We start from the raw sequence: 14,777 nt of genomic DNA, 5'->3' as shown, positions 1-14,777 counted from the left end.
AGGTCAGCTGAGAGAGATTAGACCAGATTTTGATACCTTGCAATGGTCAGTCAAGTTCATGAGTTCCTCTGCACAGCATTTTAATTACATATTTTATAGGTTACATAATAAAATACATACAGTAATCATATACCTCTCTTAAGAAACTAATGTGTATTTTTTAAAACTACAATCCTGAAAAGAAGATGTGAATATTGTACTTGAGCAAATATTCCTTGCACACGCAGTTTAAAAACTCCTTTTGGATACTGGGCATTTTACATTTTTTTTAAGAATCACTGTGGCAATTAAAAGTAAGGAAAGTGGTTATTTTCTATTCCTCTTCAAACCAATCTCTATTATTCCCTATTAATCTCATGCTAACACTTAAATATTTCAGCACTCCATTTAACCATATGGTTGAGCTGTTTGTACATGAAGCCATTGGCTTCATTCATTCCCCTTTTTCCAAAGACCGACTAAGGAGATGTTGACTGCATAACATCTCTAGATTGTATTTGTGCTGTGGGCAGTGGTGTCCAAGAACACTGTCGATATGACATTTTTTTACCACATTATGTTCTTTTGTCTGTACAGCTGCCTTCTGTCTTCCTTTCTTGAAAATGCCTAAGAATTATTCAAGCATATTTCAAGTTTAAGCTGGAAAGGTACAGGCAACAGCAAGAAGCCAAATTCAAACAGCAAACTGGAGAGAAGGCTGCTTCCTATAAAAGCTTTTAAATTACACAAAAGCAGAGCATTGCATATATAAAGCACAGTTGAGGCTGTGTAGCATTCTGTGCTGCAGTAAATATGAATAACATTGACTAGATGTTTCTTGGTAGAACCCCCAGTCTGGAAGTTTTGATCTAGTTACCTGAGACATATAGATCATTAATCTATTTAATAAGTAACCCTTTCAAAAAGTTGGGTGAATTTCAGTATCTTGCACAGATACAGCATGCAGCTGGTAGAGACTTGACCTCTTCAAGCAATACAGAACATTCTGTGTAACAGCATACTTGATTAGGAATAGTTTATGGATGGATCACTAGTATTATACACTTGCATATGCCTTTAATAGGTCTGTGAAAACTTTTGCATGGGATAATAAATGAAGGAGAACATAAGAAATAAAAATTTTCTATGACGGGACATGTACAGGTCTGCAGAGGAGTCTGCAAGAACGTGAGCACAGTTCCCTACAGAACACTGCTCCTGTCCAAGGAAACAAGGTGAAATCAAGTGGCTGAGTACATCTTCACCTCATTTTAGTGGCAAGTCCACTGAGCACAGAAGACAAATAAAAAAGACCTTAAGTCTTTTTACAGTAATCACTTACAATAATCACCAAATCATCCCCGGGATATTCCACATCCACTTTATGCACTTCAGTGAGGTCAGAGCTCTTGAAGGAGGGAAGGGAATGTGGTATGTGGCTATGTGTAACAACCCACAAACACCAGAACTGATAACTAAAATGCGAAAGCTGACTTACTTCTACATGCCTCTCAAAAAATATTTTTCAAAGAATGTGTCATCTAAAATTAAAATTAAGAAAATAATAATTAAAAAAAAAAAGACCATAGATTAGCTTGTAGGCTAATTTTTCTGGACATAAATTTTTGTTAAATGAAATATTTAGCAGTTATATATGTGTAATACTTGTTTAGATATGCAGAAAAATATGTATTCAGTAGTAAAGATTTAAGTATCAGCAGTAGTTTTCTGGGTTTATATTGTTGGTTGTCTGCTGTTTGCCTTTTTTTAACACTCAGCTGAACACAAACACAGATTATCACATAAGAAGAATGAGGTTTTATTGCCCATGATTCTGCTTCGTTATTTTATTTACTTTGGTGCTACAACTATCGGAAAGAAGATATGAACTGAGCCTTGTCTACTGCAGTTACCTGAACTTATTTTTCATAATATATTTTCACAAGTTTTGCATCCAGATCTAGTCTTTTCCATCACATTTCCTTCCGGCGATTACCTTCTTATAACAGCAATAAAACCCTGACAAATACCTATTAACTGCCTAAGACTTAAACAGAGACTCTATTTCCCACAAATCCCATCCTATCCTTCACCATTCTTGCACTATATCCCACTGTCAATTCACAGATATTTTTGTGCAATCTCATTTCCAAACTCTTGCCCTGTTTGACACAATCATTCCGACTCAATATTATATTTCTTCATCTGCTAAAGTCAAAAGGCAACAGGCTTTCCTATATCGTGATCTAATTTCCTCTCTGAACATTACAGCGCATGCAGCATTTACCATGAAACAGGAAAAGGAAATTAATCCTTGCACATCAGAAAAAAAGTTTAAGCTGCAAAACTGAAATGTGATGTGGAGGCCTCAAAAATTTTCTAAGGTTGGCAAGACTTAGTTCTAAGTGTTTTCGATGAACTCAAAATGCCCCATAAGTTAGTTTTCCATTAAACTATCAAAACAGTAATGCAGACATGGATCCAAGTTGAACTATGTAAGTTTAAAATTAAAGGTTAGGGTTTCTTTCAATTTGAATTGCCATATTTTAGTACTGTTAAATAAGAGAAGGATAGTTATGAATGAGCCAGAGCAGCAGAGGGAAACTGGGTACATTCAACTGATAAATCTGTACTGTGACATTTCAGAATGTAAACCACTTTGCACTTTCTACACCCTTAGTGTCTGCAAGCTGTTCTTACAATCACAGCAGTTAAGTGCTAGACATGGCAAGTTCCTACTTTGCTCAGTTACTCTATACTTCCTATATTAACCTGGTAGGACTGGACGCAAACCAAAAGGGCCTTTCGTCGGGGAGATGCCACGGACGATACAGTCGAACAGAAAGCTGATCTGCTCTCCTTCAGCACAAGAAAGGAAAAAAACACCAGCCCCTGTAAGAAAGCACAACAAATATGTGGGTTTCACCTGGATACATTAGAAATATATTTAGCTGAAGCTATTTATAATATCTCAATCAAGAATATTAAGTGCAAGCCATGAAAAGAAATCAACAAGACATGTTTTTCAGAGAAAAGAAATAAAAAGAAAAAAATTCAGGTCAGCACACACACACTGTATCACAAACATACGCATACATTCAACACCTACTGAATCATTTATGCCAGTTTTTTGAGATTCAGACACTTAGAGCAATGCCAAAATACAAGCCATATTCTCAACAGCTGTCTGGGTCTTTTAGTCTTATTTACCCCTAGAATTTTGCAGATCAAATCTTAGCTATGCAAGTGTCAGTGATACTTAAAGCATCTTCACCAAAATGAACCAAGTTAATTCTACGTTTACCCAATTTTAACCAAGAGCAGCTTTATATATCCCAATGAATTAGGATTTGGTAATACTACTGGATGATAGTATAAATTTTCCTAGTCTAAGTGCAATGTGTCTATTATTAACAGAACGTAACACAACTCCACAAGTTGTCATCAGATCTTTACCCTTTGCTCTATTCTGATATTTTGCTTTCCATTCATTAAGAATAGCCCTAAGCAAAATTAGAATGAGAATCACTAAATAAATAAACAAGTTCTGAGCTGCATGATATATGGCAACATGGACAACACACAAGACTAGAAGTGCTCCACAGAACATTTTATTTGAGAATTGTCAGTCCAAATATTACAGATATCAGGAAAAAAAAATATGATCTTAAAACACTCCAATAACCAGTAACTTCAGGAAAAAAATACAATAACCAAACACAGAAGGAAATCAGATTAGTATATAGGCCTTGAAGAAGTGCCGCCAGCTCAGAGACATGCATGCTAGAAAACCACAATACCAAATCTTAGACTAGCAATAGGGTTTTGCATATTACTTTCCTAGGGACTTGGGTCCCTAATCTAGACATGTTTAACTTCTGCGTGTCTCTAGCCAATTCTGAGTTGCATGCATATGTTTACCAATTTTACTCAAAGCAGCAGAGCTTGTTTGACCAGAATGCCTGCATCCCTATCACTTTTCTCACATATGCCATCATATCCAACAGGATACTCACATTTCAGTTAAGCAATGAATACACTTTTGACTGACAAAGGACTATAGGATTCAAGGGGGATAATAAAGAGTGGACCACAAACCAAATTAGATACAGCCAGCAAGCAGTAAACTCACCACTCTAGGAAAAGTATATTCTGGACCACACTCTTTTGTCAATCTCAATTTATGTCACATCTAAGTCTCTGCCTGTTCTGCTTAAATCTATTCAAGACAACACTGTTAGCAGCATCTTTGTAACTTGGTTTGACACATTTGTTCCTCTTCAGACCTTACTGATCAAAACTTCTTCAACCAAAGAAACAGAAATCCTGTTTCTGATCGTTTATTTCATTTGGCAAATGGCTATAAATTCAACTGGAATTAGAATTCACTGGCTGGTAGAAGGTAAAGTTATACTTAAGGGCTGGCTTGCTAATCATTTCTAGAGTACAAGGTCTCAAATAAATTACTTGAGATTCAGGACAGACAAGTATTAAAACACTAAGCTATGTTTAAGCGACTGAAAAGATGAACACACACTAGCTCATTAAATGTAAACTAGAGTAAAGCCGACTTAACTCTGCAGTTCTGTGGTATTGTTTTCTATTATTGTTTTAAAAAACAAGTTTGTCCCACATTCCCTCATTGCACATATACACACCCTGGCTTCAGGATCAAACACCATCTAGGAGATTACAATACTAATCATGCAGTCTGACAGGTATGAAAGTCTCTGGTGGTGATTCACTCACAATCTTGTTCCATTTCCCCTCCTCAAGAGATGCCAAAGAGTCAGAGAACACTGTTAGAAAAAGCTGGGTGCCAAGTATGTATTCAGGAATGATCTGAAATTCAGCTCTTTCTCTGAGCTGCCTTCTTCTCCCCCCACAGAATACAGGGAGTATAGGGTTTAATCTTAGATGGTATGACTCTTCTGCCATAAATCACACCGATGCCAGAAGCCATGCCTTTCTTGAGGAAGCAGGGCAGCACAAGGCTTTGCAAGACTCTGAACACATGACCTTCCCATTCCATGCACAATAAGCAAGCAGGACAGACAACTTAAGAGAGGACATCCATATCTCAAGCACAGTGATATACTATGCGACTTGGTAATTTAGCAGAATCCTACACACCCATGTTGTCATACAGGAAAAGAAGATCCTTCAAGTATTTCTGTACATAAAGATTATATCTGGACCACTTTGTTCTTTTATCACTATTGTCAAGAGTCTTACTTAAACTCCTAAGAGGCTCTACAATCTGTTGACTTTAATGGAAACAAAAAAGTAAATGTGTGCATGCGAGCTGGCTGCTTAAAGAATGATTTCTGCAAAGAACTATCACACATTTGGAGATCCCAAAACCTAATATGACAGCCTTGATACAAGTAGTGCAAACAGGGTACGCACATGTACACTTGGATACAAGTCCAATATACACATACACGTAAAATATTTCTTTGTAGATTCTGTTATTCACATGATCACCATAAACCACTGATCGACTCCCCCAGGAAACATTTTCTTTCTTGTAGAAAGAACTGCAAGAGGAGTCTGGGGGTCCTTGCAAAAGACATCAGGTGAGATGAATGAATAGGTAAAGCTTAACTAAGTTATGTTTTAAAATCATACATAAAAGCCAGCAATTACGTTTCTTTTCTGATTTTTTGAGAAAGCCGAGAAATTCACTACTAGAAATTAAACATCTCAGTCATGTGTTGGAACAGATCTGGTGCTCGAGCATTTGGAAGCCAAGGAATATGTGGTATGCATCACTGTAATACCATGCAGCTGTTTACTAGACTGAAGAGCTCACTCACTCACTCTCCATGGGGTAAGAGACTTGGTGAAAAGCATCCTGCAACCACCTGCACAAGTCTGAAACACTAAGCCAGTCCTCTGTGGCAGTTAGTAGTAGAACACTGTACAGTCTCCCAAATGTTTAAGAGAAGTTGCCAATTTCATAAAACTTCAAGTACTATTAAATCTTGCTAATGTTTGATTTTAATTCATCATCTTAAAAAAGCAAACCCATGAGTAAACACACCCTCCAAATGCACAATAACCAAAAATTACTTAAATCTCTGTACTGTGTGTGAAAGCAGGGAGGAAGAGTCAACCCCTTACCACAAATTATTACTCCTAACAGGTGCCAGACATTGCTAGAGCCTGAAATCTTTTAACTACAGGACAGATACAAACCCTGGCAGTTCAGTTCATGGCAGTCATCATGTTGTCCAACCAGTATGACCGAATCCTGGCCTTGAGCAACCCCTTTAGAAGGTATCTTAGGCTGCTCTCCTCTCTGGTGAAAATGACCACAGGTGTTCTTATTATTGCCAACTAAGACATGGGCATGACTACTAAAAAGAAAGTAAGAATGTTTCTTGTTTGCAGTAGGGCTAAGTAGGAGAGAGCAACAGAACAATATCTGCATATAAACAGAAGTTTTAATCTACACAATTTAGAATCTTTCAAGAAATTCCACAGATTGCCACAGTTTAACCACCTCTACTGCTTCTATTTTTTAAATTAATTCCCATTTGTTATAGCACTCCTGCTTTCCTCCTTTGGCCCTTCCAGATATGCTGGTAGCCACTTCTACTATTTCAGAATGAATTTTAAGAGCCACTTGCAGAAGCCTTAAAAAGAAAGAAGCACCTCATTTAATCAAAATGATTACAGAAATACTCCTGCTTATCCTGCAACTAGCAGCAACAGTATCATTTGTTCTTTCAAAGGGCACCAAGAGTCCTACAAGTTCCTCTCTTCTAGGAGACACTGTTAGAAAACAAGAGGCAGCTTCAATCTAGGCTCTGGAAGCTAATCCTGAAGTACTTGAACACTGGAGAGCTGAATTCTCACAGTGTTACCATGCCCTTTTATTATCCTAATTGAATTATTTCACACTGACCAAGTCAAGATTCTCCTGGCAACCGGTCATTTTAATCAGCGCATGCTAATTGAGGTAGCAATTCAGGAAAGTGAGAGGCTCTATTTTAGTCTGTTCCTCTAAATAAACCTCTCAATTGACTCCTAGGCCCAGATGCCTGCTTTTTTGCGAATAGTACGTGTGATGGAGATTCAGCTGGGGGCACCAAATTTTGCCCCAGAGATGAACATATTTGCAGCTGTCAGAAGCAGAAGAATGGATTTTCTGATCTCTAGCAGTACAACTGTAATGTTAAGAGCAAGAGAAGTTCAAAATGTAAATGCTCTTTTCCCTATTTAAGAATAAACTGGTGTTAACTGTCCTGAAAATGCACCTAGATTTAATGTTTGAAATCGCTGCATTAGCTCAGATTGTTTCCCTCTACCTGGATTGAGCACCAAAGCCTTCAGAGTTGAACAAAACCTGTACTGAGCAACTAATTCAAAAACATAATTAAGTATTTTATGTTTATGAAAAAATTTATGAGGAAGCAAGGAACAGAAAGCTAAAACAGATTCATATCCTTTTAGACCTCAGTCCTACTACAGAAATACCCAAAAGTAAGCTCTGCTTCTGTTTGGGGCTTCACTTTTTTTTTTTTTTAATGGAGAGGAAAGGCATTCTAACCACAAGATCATCTGTTCTTTTTAGTAAAGTATTTATTACAGTGGTATTTAAAACTTAAATCCACTAATCCTCTGCACTCAGAGCTTCACAGGAAGAATGTGAGCAAAGCTATGGTTTAACCTATATGAAAGTAACATTGACAATAGAGTCTACATGATTATATGATGTTTCTATGACAGGGTAATGGAGAATGCTTTTGTTTAGGAATTAAAGCAATTTCTCCAATAACAGATTATTTTTTTTCCCTGAACACTACTTGTTTGTCCTATACCTCAAGAATTTCAAAGGAATGAAGTAAAAGAGTAAAGATACCTGAAGAAAGTTGGTCTTTATCAACACTTTTCTGTTAAGAATAACCAAAGTTATGTTTTTATTCAGGTTCCATTTACAAAAAGCATTTTCGTCTTGTGGCAGTATTAAATCCAATATTTAGACTAAACATATATTTCAATGTTGTTATGCTTGCAGATACGTCTAAGTGCTCAGTTAAGGGAATCAGCTCCTTTAACAAGATAAGCCTGAACTAAATACGTAAGGAGTTTTCAACGTGGCGGGCTATTTTGTACCAAAATGATTATCCTGTTCTTCCCTTTGAACACATACGTTGAGGGGATGAGGAAAAAACACCCTTTCATAGCAACTGGAGGTTCTCAGCTATCAAGACAGACATTTCTTAAGAAAAAGAACACATTAACATAATGTTCAACAACATAGTGGGACCCTTTCCAAGTACTTTGTAATTCTCATTGCTTGTAGCCAAAAACAATGTTCATTCTTAAAAAATAGGTACACAGGACAGCTACTGATGACCTCCTGTATTTTACTAGGAAGATAAACAAATGAGTTTGTTTAATGTAGCAAAAGTGAGACACCATAAATGCTGTATAAATACTTAGGGAAGAAAGCATCAGAGAGAGAGAGAGAGAGAGAGAGAAAACTAACTCACTAAAAAGCAGAAAGCATCAGAGAGAGAGTAAGAACTAACTTACACTAAAGGACCATGTTGGTATAACTATCTAGAATAAAAGAATACATAAATTTAGGTTGGAAATTTTAGAAAGATCATAGATAAGGATCTGCAAAACACAAAACTACATTTTAAGCCTAATTCACACTTCAATTGTTTTTAATGGATTACAGAGTTATGACAACACCAGCATTCAAAACCATGTTGGACCTTCAGAAACAGTTGGCAGTCATTCAGAAGTCAGATTATTTGTGTACACCTCACCACAACTTCAAAGATCATTTAAATTAGTGATATATCAAGAAATGGAGAACATCTTCCTAGAACCATAAAAGTTCCCCCTGAAAGATAAGGGATCATATTTGTTCCTTTTTACAACTGTATCATTTTGCACTAAAAATCAGGGGGGGAAGCATAACATAGGTAATTCAGGTGCTTTAAGCTCCATCACTTGCAGTTTCTCATTTGTATTATCTATAGACATTTCCTACTACATAGTCCTTATGCATTTGGCACCCTGACCTAGGGATTGAACCATTTGGGTTTTCTGCAATGTGGAGATAAAATACAGCTACACTCAGTAAACCCAAACCAGTTTAAATTATTGGAGCACAGCAATTGTATCAAAGCTAGAACAAGTTACAGAAGAAATGCCACAATTTAACCAAAGAACATAAATGAGGGGTTATTTATAAGCCCAGAAATAATGGGCTATTCTTATACAACTAAGATCTAAGTTTGGGAACAAAGCATTTAAGCTTAGGAGCAGTGTCCAACATCTAGGGTCTGTCCCTGAAGTCGTGCTCCCAGTCTCAAGGCTACAGACACATACTTCACTATTCTCTTCTGATCCCAGTGACATTTATATGCCTGGTTAACACAGGGAGGCAACCTCCAGGCCTTGCAGTGGGCTGTTCTTTCTGTGGGTGCCAATGACTCCTCAGGAGGCAGACAAAGATTTGCAGGCTGAAGGCGGCCAGGAACCCAGGTCTCCCACTCTTGTAGAAGTCTGGCAACCAGAAGAGACATGCAGAGCAATACTACTAACACTTCATCTTTTCTAGTGATGTTTTAGAGTGTCCTCTCCAGTTAGGCAACACACTTAGAAAAAGATTCCAGTGGGTTTTTTTTAACTGCTTACCTAGGGACCCATATCATCTTCACTCCCACTTCCTAGTAGACATTGGCCTGTTCAGGAATTTACTTGGAAGAATCCCATGGTGAGAAGGGGGATCCAGGAGAGCTGGCTGATTTTCAAGGATCACCTCCTGCAAGTTCAAGCCAAGCAAATGTGGCAGGAAAGCCTGCATGGATGAACACGGGACTCCATACAAAACTCAAACATAAAAAGAAAGCATACATAATGTAGAAGTAGGGTGACCAAGATGACATAGAAGGAATACAGACACACTGTACAAGCACACAAGAAAGCCCAACTCTACCTGGAATTGAATCTGGGGAGGAATGTGAAAGGCAACAAGAAGGGCTTATGCAAGTATACCACAACAAAAGGAGAACTAGGGAAAACTTCAGCCTACTCCTGAATGAGATGGTGGACCTGCTGACAAAGGATATGAAAAAGGCTGAGGTAACTCAAGGTCTTCACCTTGGTCTTTACTGATATTCAATTCATCAGGAATCCCAGGCCCTTGAAACTTGTGGAAAAAACTAGAAAAACAACTCTCCCTTGGTGGAAGAGGACCAGATTAAGGAACAGTTAAACTGAACATACTCAAGCCCATAGGGCCTTATAGGATGCATTCACAGATGCTGAGGGAGCTGGTTAGTGTCACTGCAAGGACACTCTATTATCTTTGAAAGGTCATGGAGACTGGTGGGTGGAATGGTATGCCTGAGGTCTGGGGGAAAATAAACAAAACAGACATCAATTCTATCTTCAAGGAGGATTCAGGGAACCACAGACCAGGGAAGGTGATAGTGCAAATAATCCTAGAAGCCACTTCCAAGGTGCTGACTGGGAGTAGTCAGTATGGATTTACAGAAGGGAAACCTAACCAATCTGATAGTCTTTGATAAAATTACTGGCTTAGTGGATGAAGCAGTAGGTATTGTTCACTTTGACTTCAGCAGAGATTTCAGGACCATCTCCTATAATATATTAATTGACAAACTGATCAAGTACATACTAGATAAATGAACAGTGAGGTGGACTGAAAACTGGCTGAGCTATGAGGCTAAAAGGGTTATGAGCAGCAGCACAAAGTCCAACTGGAGGCCAATCCCTGGCTGGTGTATGCAAGGTGTCAACATTAGGGTTAATGCTGTTTAACACCTGGATGATGGGACAGAGTGCACCCTCAACAAGTTTGCAGAAGATGCAAAATTGTGAGGGACAGATGATACACCAGAATATAGGAAGTTGCTCACAGAGGTTGTAGAGTGCTCGTTCTTGGAGACATTCAAAACCTGACTGGATACGGTCCTATGCAAACTGCTCTAGCTGACCCCACTTTGAGGAGGGGAGTTGGACAAGGTAACCTCCAGATGTCCCTCCCAGCTTCATTCATTCTGTGATATTTAGGCACTTGTGACATCCAAACTGGAAGTTTCTTTCTGATCTCATTCTAAAAAAAATTAGCTTCTTACTATATTGCAGAAACTTAATTAGCATTCTGTAGTGCTGCTGCATCACCAGATAAGCCATGTCTCATTTGATGCTTTAATAACACAATTGCCAAAGCAAATTCTCTAAACTAAAGCACTGCTAATCCTTCAAAATAAATTGCAGTATTCATGTTTACTACCAAACAACTAAGCAAAAATTGACAGAAAGTTATTTCAGATTAATATTTTTGTTCATTTATTTGCTAGCTTTCAAAATCTGGGCATTAGTGTGAACTGGTGATATTCTATGTATTAAAGCATAAAATTTTCTTTAAAATCAATTAACAGTAAATGAAAGTTCCTAGTATATTAGTAATGTTATAACATACATTAGCATTTAAGAATAAAAAGACTGAAACTTATTCCCTAAACACTGTAATGAAAGCGTGATGCACAAACTGGTGTGGTCTATATTCACCATATGAGCTACTGAACATTTTTTATATCACATATTACTTACAGGTCTGATTTTATTTGGGGAAATATATGTCTTTAACATAGCATGAACGATACGTAAAACTATAGGGTGATAAGACTAGTAATCTAATGAATTCCACTCCAATCAAATACAGATCATAACAGTACATAGTCCATAATCTAGATTCATTTCATTACAAAACCAAATGAAGCAAACAAATAGGTTTTATTAAACAGAATAATATAGGGCGGAGTATATTAGCTAGATCCTACTGAAATATAAGATGTAGCTTCATTCTTTATGCTCAAGTGCCTTGTTGCTGAAAACTTGAAAGATAGACGACCTCAAGAGAGTGCCTGTGGAGATGCTGTATTCAGATTTCTGGACACAGGCACTCTGTATTCATCCATCATTCCTGACAGCACTGTGTTTAGAAATGAAGCCTCATCCTGCGCACCTCCTTGCATCCACGTTACACATTAAGGTGGTTTGCCTGTAACAGTAGCCACCACAGCAGAAACTTACTGGCTAGCTGCAAGTTGTCTACAACTGCCTGAAAGGAGGTTGTAAGAAGGTGGGCGTTGGTCTCTTCCATAGTAACAAGCAATAGGACAAGAGAAAACAGCCTCAAACTGTGCAAGGGGAGGTTTAAATTGGATATTAGGAAAAATTTCTTCACCAACAGGATTGTCAAGCACTGGAACAGGCTGCCCAGAGAAGTGGTTGTGTCACCATCCCTAGAGGTATTTAAAAGACGTGTAGATGTGGTGCTTAGAGACATGGTTTAGTGGTGAACTAGGCAGTGTTAGGTTAACAGTTGGACTCAATGATCTTAAGGGTCTTTTCCAACCTAAATGATTCTAAGATGATAATCAGCACAAATAAGCAAGCAAAGTACCTTCAGTTCTAGTAGTGAACCAGGAATTTTCTAAGTTCTTTGGTTCAGGCAGCCACAAAGGAAAGATCCTTTCACACAGAATAGATGATAAATAAGTCAGCATTTTGATCTGCAAATACCCCTTACTTTTGAATTTTCAAGAATGAAAACCAGAACTGAAGTCATACATCCATTCATCAACATTATCATAAGAATCACATTTACCAAGGAGTCCTAAATAGCTATTCTTTACACTCTACCACAATGTCCCTCTCAAAACACAGTATATTTGAGAAGTGAACCCTTCAGACAATGTGTGTTGCAAATGCTGTGTCAGTCAGTGCTGGACAGTCCTTCTGAAAAAAGCATGGAAGAAAAGAAACAACTGGGGTTTTTGTTTGGGTTTGGGGTTGTTTGGTTTTTTGGTTAGTTGTTTTAGGCAGGCGGGTGTGTGGGTTTTTTTTAAAGGGGAACATAAGTCCTGGAATCCATCATTGTTTTCTGCTAGTCATTTCAACTTTTGGATAGCCCTCAGAATACAATTTTGTATCCTTCCATATTATAATGAAAGTCTGCATAAAACACATGCTTGGAAATTGCAGGTACTCGATTTGAAATCAACTATATACTCCAAAAAAATCAAGCCATTATTTGAAGCCCTTATTAACAATAAATCACTGTCTTCTTCCTTTGAGGCACCTGCATTAAGATTTAAAGGAAAAAACAAATCCAACACACCACAGTGCTGCTGCACCTCTTACTCAAAAACTAGAGAGGCTCTGCTTCCCCAGATAGCCTCAGGGATATCAATTGCTCAAATAGTTAAGTCATATTCTCTCACTTGAGGAATTACATTGATAATTTATATAAGATGTGTAGTCTATCTATCTAATCACTGCTAATCTTATTTAAAGGTTGCTTAGCATTTCTACTTCAGCTCCCTATATTTTTTTTTAAATATAAGTTTTCCATAGTTAAACTATTTCAGATTTCATTAGTTCACAAACCAGTAGTCTAGACAGGCTTTCCAGAAAGATCATGAGCTTTTTAAAAGAGAAAAAACACACTGTGGTTCAGCTTTGGGAAATTTTCTCCCTGCAAGCATTCTGAAGTATTTAGTTCAAAATTAAGTTTTCTATTTTCAGTTAATAATTCAAAAAGTGGACCCAAATTATGTTAGCATTGTAGTGCAGACATTTATTAGAAGTCCAGCTTTTGTTTAAAGTGGTACCTGCATAGAGAGACAGGAACGAGCAATTATTTTATTCCACATGGAAAAAAAACTGTTCAAACCGAAACTGCAAGTACTGGCAGACCTACACTAAGCTGCAGATTCAAGTTTAGTCTGGCTCAATTGCTCTATCTACAAAAACGGGAAAAATGTGACTGTTCTGTCTCCCCCTTATACTCTAGAACCAAGCTCATAGCCTAAACCACACCACTAGGAAACAACACACTTGTGCTGCAGTACCCATACCATTTTTTAACTGAAACAGAATAACCTTAAAATAGATTTGTTTCCTACAGGCTCTACCTATAACCCAGATGGTGGAAACGCTTCTTTAACTCCAACTTCTGAATTAGGCAAGGAAACATTTGAACCAGAATCTTCCACGCTGAAAACAAGCATCTTAAATCAGGAATCAGGATATAACAGCTGAGCCAATACTTACCATGTTTGTAACTCAGCTCTGTACTTTTCAACTGACAAAACGAAAACCCTTCACTGGAGCAATCAGTTAAAACAATTTCTTTAGCCTTCATCCCCAAATTTTGCTACAAGTCCCAGGGAAGAATATTTTTGGGTGTGATCAGCTCTGAAACCTTCTATTTTTTCAGTCTGGTAATTGAAGAAATCCATTATTTTCACATTTCAGTATGCAAGTCAGACAATTCACGTCCATACTGGTGATTTTCATACCCACTCGCCTCACAGATCATCAGTTGAGCGTGGCTTCAAACTCAGCTTTTGAAGTTAAAACCTTGTTTCCTAATGATGTATATGATATTCAGTGCATTAATTATCTTTCTTTTTCAGCTCTTGCATAGGAGCTTTGAATTTTATCTGAAGTTAGAATGTGAGAAGTCCTAAACGGGACATTGGAACAAGAGATTTCTCCCCATCTAGAAGTATATCTTAGCTACTAGGCTACAGAAACTACCTTCAGCTTGCTTTCTTGCTTTCATTTTGACCCCATGAATCTCATGGTCCCTTAAAGCAACAAAGCTACTAACAGGGAAGGGAACAGACTGAAGTTCCTAACTTTTAGGAGCTAGAAGTCCCCTACGGAATTTAGATATTACCATTTACACAATGACAGCCCTGATGTGGCCTGTAACCTCAAAGCTCTGT

At 37.7% G+C, this 14,777-nt stretch overlaps 1 protein-coding gene across 1 annotated transcript in view; it reads right to left on the bottom strand.

Moving 5' to 3' along the window:
- The window catches only part of DOK7 (docking protein 7), a 71,008-nt gene that overhangs the window by 49,426 nt on the left and 6,805 nt on the right, over positions 1–14,777 (bottom strand). The window contains exon 4 of the mRNA XM_026847181.1: positions 2,752–2,871. Within this exon, the coding sequence (XP_026702982.1) occupies positions 2,752–2,871 (120 nt within the window). The remainder of the gene's footprint in view (positions 1–2,751; positions 2,872–14,777) is intronic.

This window comes from Athene cunicularia (assembly GCF_003259725.1).
Source record: "Athene cunicularia isolate RWA chromosome 4 unlocalized genomic scaffold, athCun1 chr4_part1, whole genome shotgun sequence".
Taxonomy (NCBI): Eukaryota; Metazoa; Chordata; class Aves; order Strigiformes; family Strigidae; genus Athene; species Athene cunicularia.
This window is presented reverse-complemented; position numbering and strand designations above follow the sequence as displayed.